The 22,077-nt window shown below is 46.1% G+C and overlaps 1 protein-coding gene across 3 annotated transcripts in view; it reads left to right on the top strand.

Moving 5' to 3' along the window:
• Positions 1 to 22,077, top strand: part of PORCN (porcupine O-acyltransferase) — a 76,150-nt gene that overhangs the window by 41,551 nt on the left and 12,522 nt on the right. For all 3 annotated transcript variants that reach the window (XM_069209543.1, XM_069209540.1, XM_069209542.1), the window contains 5 exons: positions 1,828 to 1,928; positions 5,383 to 5,459; positions 7,357 to 7,420; positions 9,267 to 9,352; positions 9,969 to 10,079. In XM_069209543.1, coding sequence (XP_069065644.1) covers positions 1,828 to 1,928; positions 5,383 to 5,459; positions 7,357 to 7,420; positions 9,267 to 9,352; positions 9,969 to 10,079 — 439 coding nt within the window. The remainder of the gene's footprint in view (positions 1 to 1,827; positions 1,929 to 5,382; positions 5,460 to 7,356; positions 7,421 to 9,266; positions 9,353 to 9,968; positions 10,080 to 22,077) is intronic.

Raw genomic sequence — 22,077 nt, 5'->3', positions numbered from 1 at the left:
AAGGAGCGCAGGGAGTGGCATGGGGGTGGGGAGTTAGACGGAGGAGAATACACAAAAGTATTTGCCACTTGAGGGAGATGGCAAAACAGAGTGAGGTGGGGTGATTTGGGGAGATGAGGAGCAAACAAGGGAGAAAGCTGGAAAATACATGCACTCTCATGGAGTGCTTATGCAAAAAGAAATAATTAGTGCCATGGCAGTGAACGGATAGAGGTTGGCCAAAGAAATAGTAAAGAGTCTATGCTCCAAGGGAGGGACAATTAAAAAATGGACAGGGTGAGTCAAGGTTAAACGACTGAATAAAAAGCAAGCAATTGCAAGTTACAAAAAAGTGCACCAATGGTAAGCAGTGGGCAGGCTGTAAGTCCCTGTAGGTTACTTGTAAGCCCACAGTAGGTCTTTGGCAACCCCACAACAACTTGCGCTGCCTGGTAGATTCAAATTAAAAACCTGTCCGCATTGTAGCTGTAGCGGAAACTAGGTTAGTTTCTACCTACTTAAGATATGCCTGCTAGTTTCATCCTTAATTTAAAGATTCCGTTTTCTTTTAATAGATGAGAAGAAACAGGGGAAAAATGAAAATGTACATTCATGTACTATAAAAATACCAAAGTGTGTTGGTTGGAAAAAATAAATAAGGCCCTTTGCAAAAATACTTGGTAGATAAAGGAACTGATCAGTACATTCCTTTTGTTTTCATCGTCTGTGCAGACGATGCACCTAATGGGCTGTGGTTTCCAGTTTCTGCAATGCCTAATGGGCTGTGGTTTCCAGTCTCTGCAATGCCTCTTGGAAGATCATAAATTGTACAGCTTCAGAAGCTAAAAAGGAACATCATAGTCTGTGTCACTGAACAAGAACAGTTTTCAGGTAGAGTTGGCTTTGTCAGCGTGATTAGGGCGGTTCGAGTCTGAGATTTTCTGCAAATAGGGTGGTGTACCCAACAAAAAATGACAGTGCAGCAAGCGAGTTGGGTACATCATGAATTAAATGTTTTAAGGTATTTTAGGTGAAAAAGGAAACATCTGTTTCTTTTAAACCTATAATACTGTAAAATGATATATTGGAGTATTTTCCATTGTCATAAGGGGAATTTTACCTTTGGCGGGACCTGCAAATTCTCATTCACCATAAGAGAATTTGGAAATTGTGACCACTGAAAAGTATTGTGAATTGGTCCCTTACTTTCCTGTTGACAAACACCAGAGCCACATATTTTGTAAAGTCTCTCCACCTGAGCAGTACACTCTCTTCATACAACTGAATACCACTGGAATCCTTAAAAGACTCCGCTGGAACATAGTATAGGATTAACAGCATTGTGCAGTCCGATAGCTGGCAAACTATGCCATCCAGCAGTACTAACTGCAGGCTGGTTTCCGTGGTGACAACCAAATTGCAAAGTTCTCTTCCACATGCACCCATCATCTCAGGTCACCATCGTTAAACAGCACATCATGCAGTCTAGTCTTTAATAGCAAAGACAGTAAGTCCAGATCACAGGTCATTGAGAAACCCCATTGCTATGTGGAATGGACACCCCAGGTCTGAACGTGCTATGAGACCTCACAAATTGTAGGAATATGCCATATAAATGCTGGTGCTAGTTACGTAACAATATCTTGCACACATGTGTACACGTCGATACATAAACGATACCAGCAGCATGCAGTAAAAATACAAGGACCGCTGATTCGCCCCAAAAGGCAGGGTTTAAGATACGTGAGTTTTCAGCTGGATGAAGAAACAGCCAGTCAGACAGGACTTTGATTTTCTTTGTAGATCTAAGGCTTTTGCTTTTGTTCTCTGTTGCCCTCTCTCCTCCAGGGACCTGACAGTTTCGCGCCCCCTGAACGTTGAGTTTCCACGGTCCATGGTGGAGGTGGTGACAAGTTGGAATCAGCCGATGTCCCGCTGGCTCCACTCCTGTAAGGCTGTTTCCTCTGTTACGTTTTCCAGTAGTCTTCTTATCTGCTGTGTTTTGTGCACTGGGTGGCATTGCTAAGCTTGGTATAGGATGGGCCCATAATATTCCACATTTCTCCACAGTATTTACAAAATGGAGCAGGTGTCTCAATTTATGTGATTTGTCTGTTTATGGTGGATCTTTGAGATGTAAAGAGTTCTCTGTATGTACACCCTCTTCTCTGCTTTATTAAGCCTGCCTATGGTGTACCCCATGGATCTCTTTCATTACATTATACATTGCCTATGTTTTCAGGACCTGTTTTTCAGAATCCACGGGCATGCTTCTATTCACCGTATGTCTTCATTGTCAGTGTTTCTCTGATTGATTGCATTGTCTTTTCACTGCCCTTAATGCAGCAGTGTTGTCTGTGTAGGACACAATACACAGTTTATAGCTTTTGCTTGTGTCTTTACATCTTATGGCTGTCTCTTTGCAGCATCAAGCTCTCTTAATGGTCCTAAGCCCACTGTACAGTATGACTTGGCCATAGCTGTTCACAGCCTGTAGCTTTTGATTTACACTTTATTTCAGCAGTTCTTAATTGTTTGGCCCCAGTAGACCTCCACCTTATAAAGTTATCGAAATTAGTATTTCATCAAATAAATATGCAATTGATGAAATAGTTTCATTCAAAAACAAAAAATATAGAAAAATCTAAATTTCTGTTCTATATCTTTGTTTGAAGTCTTGAGCTCTCTTAAGAATCTGTGACTCTCAGCATCATGTTGCTCTGTTTACATCATATAACCCGGTTAAAAAACATGAGCTGGGGGTCCTGCATTTGCAGTACTTGTTTAAATCGTTATCTCCAACTGTTGTACAGAGGTTTCCTTTACAGCATTGGTTCCCAACCTGTGGTCCAGGGACCCCTGGGGATCATGATCCCTCCTCAGTGGGTCCGCAACTGCTTAGAAAATTAAATAATATTAACACATTAGGTCCACAGCTTTTAGTAATGACTCAGCGGGGGTCCCCGGATTCCAGTGATGATAAAGTGGGGGTCCACAGAAGTCGAAATGTTGGAAACCACTGCTTTACAGCAGTTGTTGTCAAACCTTTTAACACCGAGCCCTCTTTGGGTTATAAAAATAATATCTTTGAATAACCTAACTTGCTAAAATGTGAAATGGTTAACTTTGTATACTGAGGGCACGTTAGAGGTTAAGAGTAAGAGGTGCCTGGGGTTAAAAAAAAACAGAAGGAAAAAAGTGATATTCCATTGTGCACAGGGGTGTGGGATTACAATTAATGTCCAGGACATGAAGTCTCAACCTTCTGCAACACAGTTCCTTTGACTGGTGGTTTACAGAGCCACAGTATGGTTCCAGGATTGTGTCCTGACCAGGCAAAATGTGTGTCCACATGTCTAAAGATGCAACTTTACTAAATGCAAGTACATGCAAAAAATGGAAGCAAGACGGGTGATTTTGTTTTGAAAACAAACATTGTACTCCAAAAATATTTGCAAGGGAAAAATATTCTTTCTGCAAGGAGGATCTCCCTTCCCACCCTGAAACAAGTTTTACTCCTGTGCTTGTCAGGAATACATTTCTGACCTTCTCTAGAGTGGGAAATCGTTGTGGAATAGTTGGTGAATACATTTAAACTTGTACCTTTAAGAGTGTATTCAAGCTTACAGGGCATTTCAGCGCTCGAACGATCACTCCCTGCCTTCCTGTGGCCCCTGTGGGTAGATCTGCTCTTGCCAAAATTTTCATGCGCGTAAATAAAATTATGAGTTAAAAATTAACTTTTATGTTTATAAGCCAAATTTAAATGTGTAGATAGTCTATAACATTTAGACTCTGACAAGACTTTGCAGAGATTATCTAGCTGTAAAGTGTAAATATTTAATCACTGATATGGCATTTAGTATGCACTCACAATTATGGTAAACAAGGGAACTGCGGAACAATGAGATGAAGTGATTCACCAAAGAGCTACGCTATATGGTCAGGTGGAGGCTGTTTGACCGGAGGCTTAGGATAGCTTCTTAATCCTTACTGGCAATCTAGACTCACCCACAAGTAGAGTCCGCGTTTATTTTGTGAGATTTTGTGAAATTTAGTGAATGTTTAAAAAAAAACATGCCAGAGGAATTCATTAGACATTTCCTCAGAACTTGAAAAAAGCAGTTATACACCCTGAACTCTGCTTCAACCAAAGCTCCTGCTGGAAAAAAAAACAAGGTCATGGAAAAAATGCATTCATTAATCTCAGCCTTGGCGATCGCTCGGGCTGCATTCCCGTCCATTGATTTTTATCCACTGCGCCACTCTTGACAGAGACCAGCTATATGCAAATCAGTTTTGGTTGCGCTCTAGTAGAAACAATCCAGGCCAAACTGCTGGGCCTTGTCCTCTGCAAACAGAAATATAAGCAACCCTGAACCCACTTCGACCTGCTTGGGCCTTGTCAGTGATCGCTTTCATTCTGTGGCACAGCGAGCATGCGACCCATGTGAGGGAGACCTGATGCACTAAGTGCATCCAGATGACTAAACAGCAAAGTGATCACATGAATGCTTGAATTAACCTCAGCCATTGTTAAGAAACTTATTGTCTATGAAATGCTTTACTGTAGTGACTTACCTCATTTAAGGAGTTTTTTAAAACTATTTAATGAATGTGAAAACTTGTAACTCTAGTATGTACCTAGTGCAAGTTAATGTACCTACCATTTTCTAGTGCCGGTCAGAGTCTACACGTGCCCAAACATTTTAGTTATAATACAACATTGTTTTCCATTTAGAGCAATATGTTAGTGCTGTTTAGTGCAGGCCACTGGCTCCAGGGTGTTTCCTATGGAAGGAATTAATTGGAATTGGCAATAAAAAAAGGAGATAAATAAAAATCCAGCTTTGACACAGTGAGAGAGGAGATAATGCATTTAGATGAGATTCAGACAATTGTACTGAGCAAGCGATGTGCCATGCCAGAGCCAGGAAGTGAGCTCCCCTCCTGATTGTATGCAGGAAGTAAAAAAATATGGATTATTCAAGCTAATGACACACTTTTTCGGCAAGAAGAATAATGGAAACAACTAGAGTGCAGTAGTTGATCTGCCGCAATAATAGACTCCTGAGATTATTGTATATCATAGCTCTATCAGGGATAGACTTAAGTCCAACAGTTATGGATCCAGCCCGCATGCTCAAACCCCAGTGAATTTAAATGCATTCCAATTATATTAATTGTAAGGACAGTTATCTTGCTTTGCTGTCCTGAAAATTTGACTAGGATCTGGCGCTCCTGGTCTTACGTCACTTCCCTACCCATCCAAAACTTCTTTCAATGTTTTTTCAACACTGCTAAGAGTACATGTTATCTCTGCGATGTGTAATGTACCTTTCAGTTACATTAAGAAAATGTTCCTCTAGAAAAATCTTCTATCACATCTTGTCTGTTTTCCAGATGTATTTAAAAATGCTCAGAACCTGGGGACATTCTCTGCGGTCATTGTGACCTACGCCGCCAGCGCGCTCCTGCATGTGAGTATTGACCACGGCACCCATCTCTGCTTTGCGCTGTTTGAGATCTCTGGGTGGTTCGTTTCGCTTATCACAAATGTCCAGTTATTTATGTAAGGCCTCTTTCATGCATTTAACCTGCTTCTAAGGGCTCCCAAGGGTTGCTGAATATGGAAACTCAAACACAGGGAGGGGAGGTCACATGTCCATGTTTGCACAGCAAAAAACAGAGTTGGAGGACGGATGGGAGGCCAGGTCTCCAAGATTCAAAGCTATATATTTAAGCAGTAGACTACACCCACAAATACAAAGATACTGAAATGTGGATGTAGGCTACATAACTACCCCATTTTCTTTTGAAACCCACCAAATGATTATCTCCATTTAATAAAGCACAAGTTAAGTGCTGGGGAAGGGCCATTGAGCACCACCAGTGAGAATATGGACATTTAGCATCATGGAGCACACTGCTGTGGAAGGGTCATGGAATACTGTGGACAATAAAGATGGGACAAGGGGCTTTGGGCACCATGGAGCAGAGTGCTGGGGGAGGGCCATTGAGCACCACCAGTGAGAATATGGACATTTAGCATCATGGAGCACACTGCTGTGGAAGGCTTATGGAATACTGTGGACAATAAAGATGGGACAAGGGGCTTTGGGCACCATGGAGCAGAGTGCTGGGGGAGGGCCTTGAGCACCACCAGTGAGAATATGGACATTTAGCATCATGGAGCACACTGCTGTGGAAGGGTCATGGAATACTGTGGACAATAAAGATGGGACAAGGGGCTTTGGGCACCATGGAACAGAGTGCTGGGGAAGGGCCATTGAGCACCACCAGTGAGAATATGGACATTTAGCATCATGGAGCACACTGCTGTGGAAGGCTTATGGAATACTGTGGACAATAAAGATGGGACAAGGGGCTTTGGGCACCATGGAGCAGAGTGCTGGGGGAGGGCCATTGAGCACCACTAGTGAGAATATGGACATTTATCATCATGGAGCACACTGCGGTGGAAGGGTCATGGAATACTGTGGACAATAAAGATGGGATAAGGGGCTTTGGGCACCATGGAGCAGAGTGCTGGGGGAGGGCCATTGAGCACCACCAGTGAGAATATGGACATTTAGCATCATGGAGCACACTGCTGTGGAAGGGTCATGGAATACTGTGGACAATAAAGATGGGACAAGGGGCTTTGGGCACCATGGAGCAGAGTGCTGGGGGAGGGCCATTGAGCACCACCAGTGAGAATATGGACATTTATCATCATGGAGCACACTGCGGTGGAAGGGTCATGGAATTCTGTGGACAATAAAGATGGGATAAGGGGCTTTGGGCACCATGGAGCCGAGTGCTGGGGGAGGGCCATTGAGCATGAGGACAATGCTGCTCAGGCTTCGGGGCACTGGGCACCACTGACTTAACATGACTGCAAAAACTTTCAAAGCAGCAGGATAATGGCTATTGGGACGTTGTGCTCTGTGACTGCGTAACCTGATATCCCACTATGGAATGTTTAATGGAGACCTGAGACACGGGTGTGGGACATTGCATAAAGTGGGTGAATGGCTTTGGTGGCTGAAACCTTTTGAGGACCTTGTTGGCCAAGGATAGGGGCATGCATTGAGTGCATTGGGTTCATGGTGTGATCTGTTGGAGCTTTCAGGGAGACCATAACCACGGGCAGGTGGTGCTGTGATACTTTACGTAGCACAGTGCGGGAGGAGTGAGCACTGAGTACAGAGCTTGTGTGTAGGATCATTACTGGCTGGAAAATGTTTAAGGATATATAATACTTTAGTGAGGGTAATGAATGCTTGACCTCGTGTAAACTTACTTGAGTACCTGCTGCAAGACTCTGCTGTTTGCACTGCTCACCCCATCTATTATTCCCTCTGTTTACTTTAGGGACTCAGCTTCCACCTGGCAGCTGTGCTGCTCTCCCTGGGGTTCATCACCTATGTGGAGCATGGTAAGAGGCTCTCCTGGTTCTTCTTTCCCAGTAAGGTTCTGTAGTCTGCACAATAAAGTCTCCAAACTGATAGATACTTTGCCTGATCCCTGCAAGCATCACATCACCACCCAGAGGACTTCACACGGTTTCATTGAGTATCCTCACTGTGCACCAGGTGAACTTCTCTGCTACACCAGTGGCTGCTGCAGCTGGTCTCCTGCTACAAAGAAACCAGATGGAGTCGCTGCCTCGTCCAGGCATTTCTGTTTATGAGAAATATTTACACTTGAATTCCCTGTTGTCCGTTTGGTAACAGGCCCACAGGGTAAGCCATACAGTGTGCTGCACAGTTGTACCACTGACATGGATAACACTGTACCCACAATAGCATTCAACACGCACCGTATCACAACAGCACGTCTAAACCAAACTCATAACTCCCAGTTAACACAGTCCCGGTAAGCCAGCAGGTGGGTATTTGAACTCCCCTTCACCAACCAATACCTCCAGCCATTTCACACATAAACATGCCTGCCTAGCTAAGAGCTCACCAAATATCCTAGTTTGCATTTAAGCAATGTTGCTACACATCCAGTTACATCCCCAAAACTTAAAACACATATAATTATTAACAACAAAACAACAAATATCCTCTGTCTGCTACTTGATACAACCCACAAACAACTCTGGTCTGCAAAGCTTTAAAACCAGGGCGTTAAGGTGCAGAACTCTATCTGTGCTGCAGGGACAAACCAGTGGGCGAGTGCATGCCACATGGATATGTACAACATCCGGTCCTGGTACCTTGAGAGGGAAGCTTGCGCTGCTGCTGTCTGCTCTTACCTGTGGTTTGTGTAGAGAGAGCTTGCACTTCTTCAACCTGTGCTATATCTACTCCACGAGAGAGAAGCCTGCATTACTGCACCTACTCCATGTAATGCTTAGCCGACTTTTCTTGTTTGAAGAACCCTTGCCCTGCTGCAGTCTGTGTTGTATTGTATATCTGGAAAGGAAATGTGCCCTGCTGTGTGTGTTGTACATGTTTCTTACATGAAGAAAAAGTACTGCTGCTACCGGTGATGCATGTACAGGGTGACCAGATGGTTCCCTGGCACTAGGGCAGCACTTTTCTAGATCTTTTCCAGTGATTATTTTCAAACAACCAGACCTGACCTCTAACCTCCAGAATGCACTGATTTGTCACATTAAAACCCAAGACTGGACATTGATGACCCTACTATATGTATCATGCGGGGTCTGGTGGCCCAGTGGATTATCCGCCGCAGGTATGTGTTTAGCCTCACAGTCACAAGGTCCAATTCCTAGCAGGTCTGCTCAGCCTTTCATCCTCCCAAAGTCAATAAAATGAGTACTGTTTAGTTGGTAACAATATGTTATTTCAGCACCAACATACCCTTTGGGGTGAATGGATGCTTTTTAAATACACGCTATGTTATGTCTGTAAGGGAAGCGTGCCGCTGAGTCGCATGCATGGTATATCCATGTTTTGCATGAGGGAAGCTAGTATGAATGAAGCTTGTGCTATAAGTAGCATGTCTTTACAGTACGCTTGTACTGTTACTACCTGTAGTGTGTGTATTATGTGTAAGACATATCCAGGGCTGTGTCTGCATGTGTTGTACTATATCTTTGTGTGAGGGATGATTGAACCGATACTGCCCATTCTACATGTGGTCCGATTGCCATGGAGAGTTGACCATTTAGCAGTCTGATAGTTTTCTAGAAGTCATGGGTTCTGCAAGCACTTGCTAGTGGGGGTTTGTGTTTTCCCTATGCCTTCATCCCCTTAGAAGCAGTAGTGTTCCATGCCTGTTGCTCATTGACTTCCCATTGGATTTTCCAGTTCTCCGCAGGAGGCTCTCGGTTATCTTCAATGCCTGTATTCTGTCCAGGCGCTGCTCCCCGGGCTGTATCCATCTTCACAAGACGGTAAGTGTCTGCTGCAAATGGGACACCTTGTAGAGCACAGCCTGCTCAAACATGGGAAGATGGGAGTGAGCTAAGGGAGGCTGCTGGATCCATGGAGAAAGAGCTAGAAGTGAAGTGATGTGTGTTGAGAGACAGGCAGCACTGAGGACCCTGAGATACACAAGGAGGCCACACAGGATGTGTTCATCCTGGGGTACATTGTCATAAAAACAGGGTGGGACCTAAAAGCCTGCCAGTACTTGGGAGTACAAGGGCATGTTCTTGCTGTCTGGAATGTAGAATGGTGGAAATAGATTGATTTGCCACATCATCTTTCAGTCTGGAGGATGGAGCTCTGGAAATGTTTGTGCGTATGTCTGGGAGTCATCCACTGTAGGGCTGGAAGTGGTCACGTGTGCAAATACCTGGTAGCGAGTGTGATGAACGCGTTCCAGTCTGGAGGAGAGCATGGAGAAAACTTTGGGTTGGTCAGGGAAGTTTAATAGGGTTGAACGTGATGTGCTAGACATGTTATGGCTTATCCAGAGCATCTGCCCTAGAGAGATACAATTTTTTTTTAATTTTTTTGTTATTTTTATACTGCTGTACCCACTTCTCCTCTTTTTTTTTTTGCCAGAATCTCTGGGTCCGAGGAGTAAATCTCTTTTTTGGAGCTCTGTCCATTTTCCATCTCACATACCTCGGCTCTCTCTTTGACGTTGACACCGATGATGTTACAGAGGAGCAGGTAAGAAGCTTGTTAATTTGTGTGAAGGATTCAGAGAGTAGTCTCAACTTTTCGTCAGTCTATCTTGAACCACTTACTCCCACAGTGCGATTTCAACAGATGCACAGAAATAAGCTGCCATCAATGAATGTGCATCACTGGGAACTTGTTTGCCTTTAAATGCTCAGCTGCCCTCATCCAGTGATTGTAAATTATACTCAGTTTCATGTCCATTCCCCTAGCTCGCCATAAAGAACTGGCCTTAAACAAGTGAAGCTTGTTGCCAAGCCACTGATGCACCTCTCAGTTTTCCATCAGTACCTTCTAAATTGCCATTTTCAAGGCCTTTAGAAATAAGGAGAAATAGAGACATAGTTAAGATAACCTCAGGCTTTGGGTGAAGGTGACATGCACATAACACAAGCTCCTTAAGTATTCCTGACTTAAGGCATGCCAGATACACACATGGACCTTTCAGTCCTAAAACCCAACAATGTCACTCTGAGGTGAAGCCAACGACGAAGGCAGTTGTAGCTCTTCTGGAGAGTGCTGCTTGGGGGGAAGGGGGCGCAGAGGGTCATTGGTCAGCATTTTTTAAAGGGAAATCTAGTAAGCTGCCATGAGCACGCTGAAACTTAAAATATGTGTTATTTTGATCAAAACTACTCTATATCTCGATCCTGGACCGAATACACAAATTTAACTTTGGGTAAATTTGAACATTGTTGCATATTTTAAGATCTAACCCTGTGTTTTTTGACTAAATTGGAAATGGATCAGATGTAAATGGAAATATTTTTTCAAATTGGTTTTATTCAATGATTACATTGTTACAACAACAACTTCCATCCCCATTCATTGAGGTCCAACATGTGTCCTTTGTTATAATCATTTAATACAGTTTACAGTGACAGTCTTGTTACAAACTTGTCTACCTATTTAGTTAATGTTCCTGTTAGTTTCTCTGGTATAAGTTCATGATGGGGTAAGTTAAGCTCCCTCAGCATCGGTTTCTTCTTTCTCACAGCAACTTTCTCCTCACTTAGCATTCCACTGTTACGCATTTAGTTAGGTGTTCCTCCAACTTCAGTGTTGTTGCTTTTTTCCATTCTCGTACAAATCTTCTTTTGGCTAATGTTAGCCTTAGCTCAACTGCTCAGGACATCGCTTGGTTGCCTTTCCCACGTGGAAAGAGCGCCGTTAGGCATATGACTGCAAAGCGAAGCCTCTTAGTGTATTTAACTTCGGTGTTACCATTATCCAGAAGCTCTGTACTCTACGGTGTATGTATGTGCTTGTGTTAATTGTGTATTTGTAGAAAGTGTAGTTCTGTTCAGGGCTGATTCTGTGCATCAGTTGAGGTTTCATGTATGTCCTGTGCAAAGAATTATATTGATTTTCAGACATTTTTGGTTACCTTTTGGCAGTTTGCGAATATCTTTTGCCAGTTCTGCGTATGTTTCTTCTCTGGGTCCCTGTCCCATGCTTCTTTCAGCCTGTCTATCTGTTTATTCTCCATGGATAAGCAAGCCCTGTATTATCTGGTGACTAATTTGTCTCCCTCTCCTGATTCTAATATTGTCTTGTTTATCTTGTAGTGAATGTCTGGTTCTTTAGGGGAGTCTGCCCAGACTTTCTGATTGGTCATTTCTGTACTGTCATATTTGAGGAACTTGGCATTGCTAATCGCCCATCTGGCATAGAGGTTTACAAATCCCTTTAATTGTCTCTTTTTGTGCATTTCTACTGGTCTCTGTGGTTGCCTGTTGCTGTCACCTTCAACTATGAATTTGGTTGGTGGGGACATAAGGCTGTGCACGATATCGATAATTGCAGTATGTTCATGTATTTGTGCCCCTTTTGTGCTACAGATGATGGACGGAATGCAGAACAAATCAAACATTCACCCCAGTCACAGATCTGGGTATAATCCATCATTTTGTTGCTTGCCATGCCATTCCAGTTTGGGCCCAGCCATATGCAAACCAGTCTTGACCCTGTACCCCATGGGAACAGTCTAGCTTGAACTGCACGATTTATGGCTGGGTGTGAGTGTTTGAAAAGTTTCAGCCCCCCATCCATCATCCTTTTGTGTTGCTAAAGTTGCCCTAAGTGAGAAGGATTTGCCCAGACATGGGGCCCGTGCTGACTGTGCCTCTGGATTCAAGCTAGCCTGGCTGATGAAGGGTGATACTCTGAAACCGGTCCCAGGATGCTTGTTTCCGTTCCAGGGAGGACCTGGCCTAGCAGTTCGGGCTGTACTGTTCCCATGGGAAACAGGGTCAAGACTGGGTCCAACCTGGGGGCGCATGGTGAGCAAGAGAACGATGGATTAAACCCAGATCTGTGACTGGGGATGAGTGTTTGAAAAGTTTCAGCACTCCCTCCATCATCCTTTTGTGTTGCTAGTATTGTATTACAGCCATGTATTATGGTCCTGTATGTATATGGGTAGTGATGTGCTCTTTTTCTGTGCTAGCAGTGGTAGGACAGTGGGGCAGTGTGGTGTATCATTGTTCTTATTAATTTAATAGTTGCATCCAGGGCTTCTTCTCTCAACCAAGTCACTATGTATTGGAGATGTGCAAATCTCTAGTTTGTTTTAAAGTCTGGAGATAACACCGCCTCACACAACAGCCTTACTATTTCTAACAATACCCCACTCTGCTTTCCCCCCCAAAATAGTGTCCTCATTAGGCTATCCTGTCTATGCAAGCAGGAGTCTGGCGTTTGTGTCAGCATATGCTGTAGCACATACTCTACTCAAACAGAACCATCATTTTGCTTAAAGTTATTTGTCCCATTAGGGGCATCGGGTATTTTAGCCACTTTTTACTGATTTTCATTACATTCTACTCACAAACTGTATCAAGATCCGCACAGTTCTTTCTACTCAGATAGTACCATGGCAAGGTTTGTACTGCCAACATCAGTCCAATGAATCGTTTCTGGTCAAGCACCCTTGGAGGGTATAAAGTAGACTTAGGTTTAGTCTAAAGTCACATGATGATCCCACTTTCCGTAATATAGTGTTCGGTGGCATGTGTAGCTGCAGATACACATGTTGTGCATAGTCCGCCGTCTGGTGTTGGGTCGGAGTGTTACAAGTTGTTTTTCTTCGAAGAAGTCTTTTCGAGTCCCGAGACCGAGGGACTCCTCCTCCTTTGTTCCATTGCGCATGGGCGTCGACTCCATGTTAGATTGTTTTTTTTCCGCCATCGGGTTCGGACGTGTTCCTTTTCGCTCCGGGTTTCGGGACGGAAAGATAGTCTTAACTACGTCGGTATTGTTTCGCTCGGTATCGGGTAAGAATAGAATCGACACCAAATCGTGAAGAGCTCCGGTAGCCCTTCGGGGTAATTTCGATCCCCCGTCGGGGCCTGGTCGGCCCGACCACGTGTTACATCGACACTGATGGAACGGACCCCGTTCCGATTCTGTCCTAAATGCCACAATAAATATCCATATACAGACCAACATTTGGTCTGTAACTTGTGCCTGTCGCCCGAGCACAAGGAAGAAATGTGTGAGGCCTGTCGTGCGTTTCGGTCCCGAAAAACGCTCTGTGACCGGCGAGCCAGAAGATTGCAGATGGCGTCCACACCGACAGGACACCGAGAGTTCGAGGGACAAGGAGAAGAAGAGGAAGCCTTCTCCATCCATGAATCGGACTCGGAGGAATTCGACGTCGAAGAAACCGTGAGTAAGACGTCGAAGCAAGCACCACACAAGAAAACAGACAAGGCCCAGGGGACGCCACTGCCAACAGGCCATGGCTCAACCCATAAAGTAGGTGACCGTCCATCGGCACCGAAAAAGGCCGAACCGGTGCCGAGATCGTCCGACTCTGGTCGAGACACAGGCACGCAGCAATCTCGGGACCGCGAAAGTGCTGCCGAAAAAGATCGACGCCGAGACAGCGGAACCGAAGCTGCTCGACGCAGAGACAGCGGCACAGAGGAAGATCGACGCCGAGAAAGCTTGACGCCGAAAAAGAAAAAATTATCCTTGGAGCCGAAAACAAGCAGAGACACAGTTTTGGTGCCAAAACGACCAGCAACCGAACCAACTGCCAGCTCATATACAGAGGAACAATCACTGTCCTCTCAAATGCGCAAACACAGATTTGAACAAGAGTTACAGACCACTGATGTAGACCACACACAAAAGCGGATCTTCATACAAAGTGGGACAGGGAAGATCAGCACTCTTCCCCCAATCAGGAGAAAAAGAAGACTCGAGTTCCAAACACAAGAACAAACACCACAAAAAATGGTGAAGAAGGTAACTCCGCCACCCTCTCCTCCACCTGTAACTCACACATCACCGGCACAGACTCCGTCACATTCACCGGCTCATACCCCCATGAGCCAAGACGACCAGGACGCTTGGGACCTATACGACGCCCCAGTATCAGACAATAGTCCTGAGTCGTACCCTACCAAGCCCTCGCCACCTGAGGACAGCACAGCGTATGCACAGGTGGTAGCTAGGGCAGCAGAGTTCCATAACGTTTCGTTACACGCAGAACCTGTCGAGGATGACTTCCTTTTCAACACCCTCTCCTCCACCCATAGCACCTACCAAAGCCTGCCTATGCTTCCAGGAATGCTAAGGCACACAAAGCAGATCTTCAAAGAACCTGTCAAGAGTAGAGCGATAACTCCAAGGGTGGAGAAAAAATATAAAGCACCGCCCACGGACCCTGCTTTTATCACCTCACAACTGCCACCAGATTCAGTCGTGGTAGGGGCAGCTCGCAAGAGAGCCAACTCGCACACATCAGGCGAGGCACCACCCCCGGATAAAGAGAGCCGCAAGTTCGACGCAGCTGGGAAAAGGGTCGCAGTACAAGCTGCAAATCAGTGGCGCATCGCGAACTCTCAGGCGCTCCTAGCGAGATATGATAGAGCCCATTGGGACGAGATGCAGCATCTCATCGAGCATCTGCCCAAAGAATTTCAAAAACGGGCAAAACAAGTGGTTGAGGAGGGACAAAACATCTCCAATAACCAAATACGCTCCTCTATGGACGCAGCGGACACAGCTGCAAGAACAATAAATACCGCAGTAACCATAAGAAGGCACGCATGGTTGCGCACATCTGGCTTTAAACCGGAAATACAGCAAGCGGTGCTCAATATGCCGTTCAATGAACAACAATTGTTTGGACCCGAAGTGGACACGGCAATTGAGAAATTGAAAAAGGACACTGACACAGCCAAGGCCATGGGTGCACTCTATTCCCCGCAGGGCAGAGGCACTTTCGGCACCTTCCGCAAAACAACTTTCAGAGGGGGGTTTCGGGGTCAAGCCACACAAGCCAGCACCTCACAATCAACACCGTCTACCTACCAGGGACAGTACCAAAGGGGAGGCTTTCGGGGCCAGTACAGAGGAGGACAATTCCCTAGAAACCGGGGAAAATTTAAAAGTCCAAAAACCCCTACAACCATACAGTGACTCACAAGTCACTCAACCCCTTCACACAACACCAGTGGGGGGAAGACTAAGTCAGTTTTACAAATCCTGGGAGGAGATAACAACAGACACTTGGGTCTTAGCAATTATCCGACATGGTTATTGCATAGAATTACTCCAACTCCCTCCAAATGTCCCACCAAAAACACAGAATATGTCAAAACAACATTTAGACCTTCTAGAACTAGAAGTTCAAGCATTACTACAAAAGGACGCAATAGAATTGGTACCATGTACACAAGTAAACACAGGAGTTTACTCACTGTACTTTCTAATACCAAAAAAGGACAAAACACTGAGACCAATCCTAGATCTCAGAACACTAAACACCTACATCAAATCAGAACACTTTCACATGGTCACGCTACAAGACGTGTTACCACTGCTAAAGCAACAAGACTACATGACAACCTTAGATCTAAAGGACGCGTATTTCCACATACCGATACATCCCTCGCACAGGAAATACCTAAGGTTCGTATTCAAGGGAATACATTACCAATTCAAAGTGTTGCCGTTCGGTATAACAACCGCACCAAGAGTATTTACAAAATGCCTAGCAGTAGTAGCTGCACACATCAGAAGGCAGCAAATACACGTATTCCCGTACCTAGACGATTGGCTAATCAAGACCAACTCCCTAACAAAGTGTTCACACCACACGGATTATGTCATACAAACCCTCTACAAACTCGGTTTCTCCATCAACTATACAAAATCTCACATTCTGCCGTGCAAAACACAGCAATACTTAGGAGCAACAATCAACACAACAAAGGGAATAGCCACTCCAAGTCCACAAAGGGTTCAAAATGTTCACAAGGTTATACAAGCCATGTATCCAACACAAAAGATACAGGCAAAGATGGTATTAAAACTCCTAGGCATGATGTCCTCATGCATAGCAATTGTCCCAAACGCAAGACTGCACATGAGGCCCTTACAACAGTGCCTAGCATCACAATGGTCACATGCACAGGGTCACTGTAGGAAGTTGGCTCTGTATGTGCTATTTCAAAGTAAGGAATAGCATGCACAGAGTCCAAGGGTTCCCCTTAGAGGTAAAATAGTGGTAAAAATAGATAATACTAATGCTCTATTTTGTGGTAGTGTGGTCGAGCAGTAGGCTTATCCAAGGAGTAGTGTTAAGCATTTGTTGTACATACACATAGACAATAAATGAGGTACACACACTCAGAGACAAATCCAGCCAATAGGTTTTTATATAGAAAAATATCTTTTCTTAGTTTATTTTAAGAACCACAGGTTCAAATTCTACAGGTAATAGCTCATTCGAAAGGTATTGCAGGTAAGTACTTTAGGAACTTCAAATCATCAAAATTGCATGTATACTTTTCAAGTTATTGACAAATAGCTGTTTTAAAAGTGGACACTTAGTGCAATTTTCACAGTTCCTAGGGGAGGTAAGTTTTGATTAGTTTTACCAGGTAAGTAAGACGCTTACAGGGTTCAGTTCTTGGTCCAAGGTAGCCCACCGTTGGGGGTTCAGAGCAACCCCAAAGTCACCACACCAGCAGCTCAGGGCCGGTCAGGTGCAGAGTTCAAAGTGGTGCCCAAAACACATAGGCTAGAATGGAGAGAAGGGGGTGCCCCGGTTCCGGTCTGTTTGCAGGTAAGTACCCGCGTCTTCGGAGGGCAGACCAGGGGGGTTTTGTAGGGCACCGGGGGGGACACGAGTCCACACAGAAATTTCACCCTCAGCGGCGCGGGGGCGGCCGGGTGCAGTGTAGAAACAAGCGTCGGGTTCGCAATGTTAGTCTATGAGAGATCTCGGGATCTCTTCAGCGCTGCAGGCAGGCAAGGGGGGGATTCCTCGGGGAAACCTCCACTTGGGCAAGGGAGAGGGACTCCTGGGGGTCACTTCTCCAGTGAAAGTCCGGTCCTTCAGGTCCTGGGGGCTGCGGGTGCAGGGTCTCTCCCAGGCGTCGGGACTTTAGGTTCAAAGAGTCGCGGTCAGGGGAAGCCTCGGGATTCCCTCTGCAGGCGGCGCTGTGGGGGCTCAGGGGGGACAGGTTTTGGTACTCACAGTATCAGAGTAGTCCTGGGGTCCCTCCTGAGGCGTCGGATCTCCACCAGTCGAGTCGGGGTCGCCGGGTGCAGTGTTGCAAGTCTCACGCTTCTTGCGGGGAGCTTGCAGGGTTCTTTAAAGCTGCTGGAAACAAAGTTGCAGCTTTTCTTGGAGCAGGTCCGCTGTCCTCGGGAGTTTCTTGTCTTTTCGAAGCAGGGGCAGTCCTCAGAGGGTGTCGAGGTCGCTGGTCCCTTCGGAAGGCGTCGCTGGAGCAGGATCTTTGGAAGGCAGGAGACAGGCCGGTGAGTTTCTGGAGCCAAGGCAGTTGTCGTCTTCTGGTCTTCCGCTGCAGGGGTTTTCAGCTGGGCAGTCCTTCTTCTTGTAGTTGCAGGAATCTAATTTTCTAGGGTTCAGGGTAGCCCTTAAATACTAAATTTAAGGGCGTGTTTAGGTCTGGGGGGTTAGTAGCCAATGGCTACTAGCCCTGAGGGTGGGTACACCCTCTTTGTGCCTCCTCCCAAGGGGAGGGGGTCACAATCCTAACCCTATTGGGGGAATCCTCCATCTGCAAGATGGAGGATTTCTAAAAGTTAGAGTCACTTCAGCTCAGGACACCTTAGGGGCTGTCCTGACTGGCCAGTGACTCCTCCTTGTTTTTCTCATTATTTTCTCCGGCCTTGCCGCCAAAAGTGGGGCCTGGCCGGAGGGGGCGGGCAACTCCACTAGCTGGAGTGTCCTGCTGGGTTGGCACAAAGGAGGTGAGCCTTTGAGGCTCACCGCCAGGTGTGACAATTCCTGCCTGGGGGAGGTGTTAGCATCTCCACCCAGCGCAGGCTTTGTTACTGGCCTCAGAGTGACAAAGGCACTCTCCCCATGGGGCCAGCAACATGTCTCGGTTTGTGGCAGGCTGCTAAAACTAGTCAGCCTACACAGATAGTCGGTTAAGTTTCAGGGGGCACCTCTAAGGTGCCCTCTGTGGTGTATTTTACCATAAAATGTACACTGGCATCAGTGTGCATTTTTTGTGCTGAGAAGTTTGATACCAAACTTCCCAGTTTTCAGTGTAGCCATTATGGTGCTGTGGAGTTCGTGTAAAACAGACTCCCAGACCATATACTCTTATGGCTACCCTGCACTTACAATGTCTAAGGTTTTGTTTAGACACTGTAGGGGCACAGTGCTCATGCACTGGTACCCTCACCTATGGTATAGTGCACCCTGCCTTAGGGCTGTAAGGCCTGCTAGAGGGGTGTCTTACCTATACTGCATAGGCAGTGAGAGGCTGGCATGGCACCCTGAGGGGAGTGCCATGTCGACTTACTCATTTTGTTCTCACTAGCACACACAGGCTTGTAAGCAGTGTGTCTGTGCTGAGTGAGGGGTCTCTAGGGTGGCATAAGACATGCTGCAGCCCTTAGAGACCTTCCTTGGCATCAGGGCCCTTGGTACTAGAAGTACCAGTTACAAGGGACTTATCTGAATGCCAGGGTGTGCCAATTGTGGATACAATGGTACATTTTAGGTGAAGGAACACTGGTGCTGGGGCCTGGTTAGCAGGGTCCCAGCACTCTTCTCAGTCAAGTCAGCATCAGTATCAGGCAAAAAGTGGGGGGTAACTGCAACAGGGAGCCATTTCTTTACACAAGCCCCCCCCAGCCCACAGGCCAGGAGACTCAGCCCAAGCTGGGAGAGTCTTCCTAGTCTGTCAGGCGAGGAAGAGTAGGAGAAATAGGCTGGTTAGTTGCAGGGCCTACTCTGCCTTACATCCTTCTGTTCAGGTCATTCCCTTTTGGGAAACTGACCTACTTCCACAGTGATAGGACCTAGTCTGAATTGCCTCTTGTCTGCCTCTTCAATGTCTCCACCCATTCTTTCTATTTTGGTCTTAGAGGTATCCACCTCTGCTAACCTTATCTTGGCCAGGGTTACCCCTAGCTTACCCAGAGAGGTTACCCAGAGCTGGAGTAACCCCACCATGACTAATAGGGTCAGGGGGCCTAACTTGCTATTTGGCATGGGGTCAGACCACCATGCTAAGGATAGTGCAGCCATAAAGGCTAACACCCAGCAGAGGCCACTGACAGCTGTCAGTGCCCAGAACCACACCTTTAGCTCTTCACCTAAAAGGGAAGGGGCTAAGTTACAGGCCTCTTTGGGTTCAGGTTGCCTGTCTGCTGTATTAGAGTGGGGGGTTACCACATCTTGTAGTAAACACCCTTCTTCCACTCTTTCTTCTGTTAGCTGAGGAGCCACCCACTCAGGTTTAACGGTTGCCTGACTAGCCAGGACTTCTTGTGGGTCAGGTTGGACTTTATCAGGGCCATTTTTGGAGTTCTCCCCTACTGGAGCAGAATCTCCTTGGCTTGCTGTAACCTTGGCTAAAGGTTGTCCACCCTTCCTACTCTGTTTTCTTTTCTTCTTCTTCTGGGGCCTGCTTGCATTTACTGCAGAGGCAGGACTTCCAGAATCCTTGGGAGAGGACTGGCACTGGACCAGTTCCTCTCTTGGGCTCTGACTAACCTCTGGGTAGTCATTTCCAAGGAGACAATCAAGGGGGAGGTCTGTACTGACTACTACCCTTCTCCAGCTAAGAGTGCCACCCACTTCTATGGGCACTAAAGCCACAGGCCTCTTAGTGACCCTGTCTAGGCTAACTCTTACCCTGGCAGTCTCACCTGGGATGTACTGGTTTGAGAGCACCAGCCTGTCATGCACAATAGTGTGACTGGCACAAGTGTCTCTCAGGGCAGTGGTTGGGATTCCATTCACCAGTAGGTGGTGGAAGTGTCTACTTCCCTCTGGAATCTCCAACTCACCTGTTGGGCCCTGTTTCCAGTTGAAGGCTATGAAGACCTCCTCATCTGAGGAGTCATCTCCCATGGCTACACTGGTTACCCCTGGAATCTTGTTCTGGGGTTTGTTTTTGGGACAAGAAGTGTCCTTGGTGTGGTGCCCAGACTGTTTACAGTTGTGGCACCATGCCTTAGTGGCATCCCAGTTCTTACCCTGGTACCCACCTTTGTTTTGGGTTGTGTCTTGGGGCCCACCCACCTGTTCTGGTTTTTGGGGGCCTACAGAGGACTCTTTTTCTTTGTTTCTAGTGTCACCCACTTTCTCCTGGGGAGTTTTTGTAACCCCTTTCTTTTGGTCACCCCCAGTGGAAGTTTTGGTTACCCTAGTCTTGACCCAGTGGTCTGCCTTCTTTCCCAATTCTTGGGGAGAAATTGGACCTAGGTCTACCAGATACTGATGCAACTTTTCATTGAAGCAGTTACTTAAAATGTGTTCTTTCATAAACAAATTATAAAGCCCAACATAGTTACACACTTCATTTCCAGTTAACCAACCATCCAGTGTTTTGACTGAGTAGTCTACAAAATCAACCCAGGTCTGGCTCGAGGATTTTTGAGCCCCCCTGAATCTAATTCTATACTCCTCAGTGGAGAATCCAAAGCCCTCAATCAGGGTACCCTTCATGAGGTCATAAGATTCTGCATCTTTTCCAGAGAGTGTGAGGAGTCTATCCCTACACTTTCCAGTGAACATTTCCCAAAGGAGAGCACCCCAGTGAGATCTGTTTACTTTTCTGGTTACACAAGCCCTCTCAAAAGCTGTGAACCATTTGGTGATGTCATCACCATCTTCATATTTTGTTACAATCCCTTTGGGGATTTTTAGGATGTCAGGAGAATCTCTGACCCTATTTAAGTTGCTGCCACCATTGATGGGACCTAGGCCCATCTCTTTTCTTTCCCTTTCTATGGCTAGGAGCTGCTTTTCCAAAGCCAATCTTTTGGCCATCCTGGCTAACTGGATGTCCTCTTCACTGGGGTTATCCTCAGTGATTTCAGAGGTGTTGGTCTCTCCTGTGAGGGAACCAGCATCTCTGACTATTATTTTTGGAGTCAGGGTTTGAGGGACCCTGTTCTCCCTAGATAGGACTGGTAGGGGGGAATTGTCCTCCAAGTCACTATCCTCTTCCTCTGAGTTGCCACCCTCAGAGGGGTTGGCCTTTTCAAACTCTGCCAAAAGCTCCTGGAGCTGTATTTTGGTAGGTTTGGGGCCCATTGTTATTTTCTTTATTTTACAGAGTGACCTTATGTAAAGAAATGGCTCCCTGTTGCAGTTACCCCCCCACTTTTTGCCTGATACTGATGCTGACTTGACTGAGAAGTGTGCTGGGACCCTGCTAACCAGGCCCCAGCACCAGTGTTCCTTCACCTAAAATGTACCATTGTATCCACAATTGGCACACCCTGGCATTCAGATAAGTCCCTTGTAACTGGTACTTCTAGTACCAAGGGCCCTGATACCAAGGAAGGTCTCTAAGGGCTGCAGCATGTCTTATGCCACCCTAGAGACCCCTCACTCAGCACAGACACACTGCTTACAAGCCTGTGTGTGCTAGTGAGAACAAAAGGAGTAAGTCGACATGGCACTCCCCTCAGGGTGCCATGCCAGCCTCTCACTGCCTATGCAGTATAGGTAAGACACCCCTCTAGCAGGCCT

Source organism: Pleurodeles waltl, chromosome 10 (genome assembly GCF_031143425.1).
Source record: "Pleurodeles waltl isolate 20211129_DDA chromosome 10, aPleWal1.hap1.20221129, whole genome shotgun sequence".
NCBI classification, from domain to species: Eukaryota; Metazoa; Chordata; class Amphibia; order Caudata; family Salamandridae; genus Pleurodeles; species Pleurodeles waltl.
The sequence above is the reverse complement of the archived record's forward strand: the minus strand, read 5'-3'. Positions and strand labels throughout refer to the sequence as shown.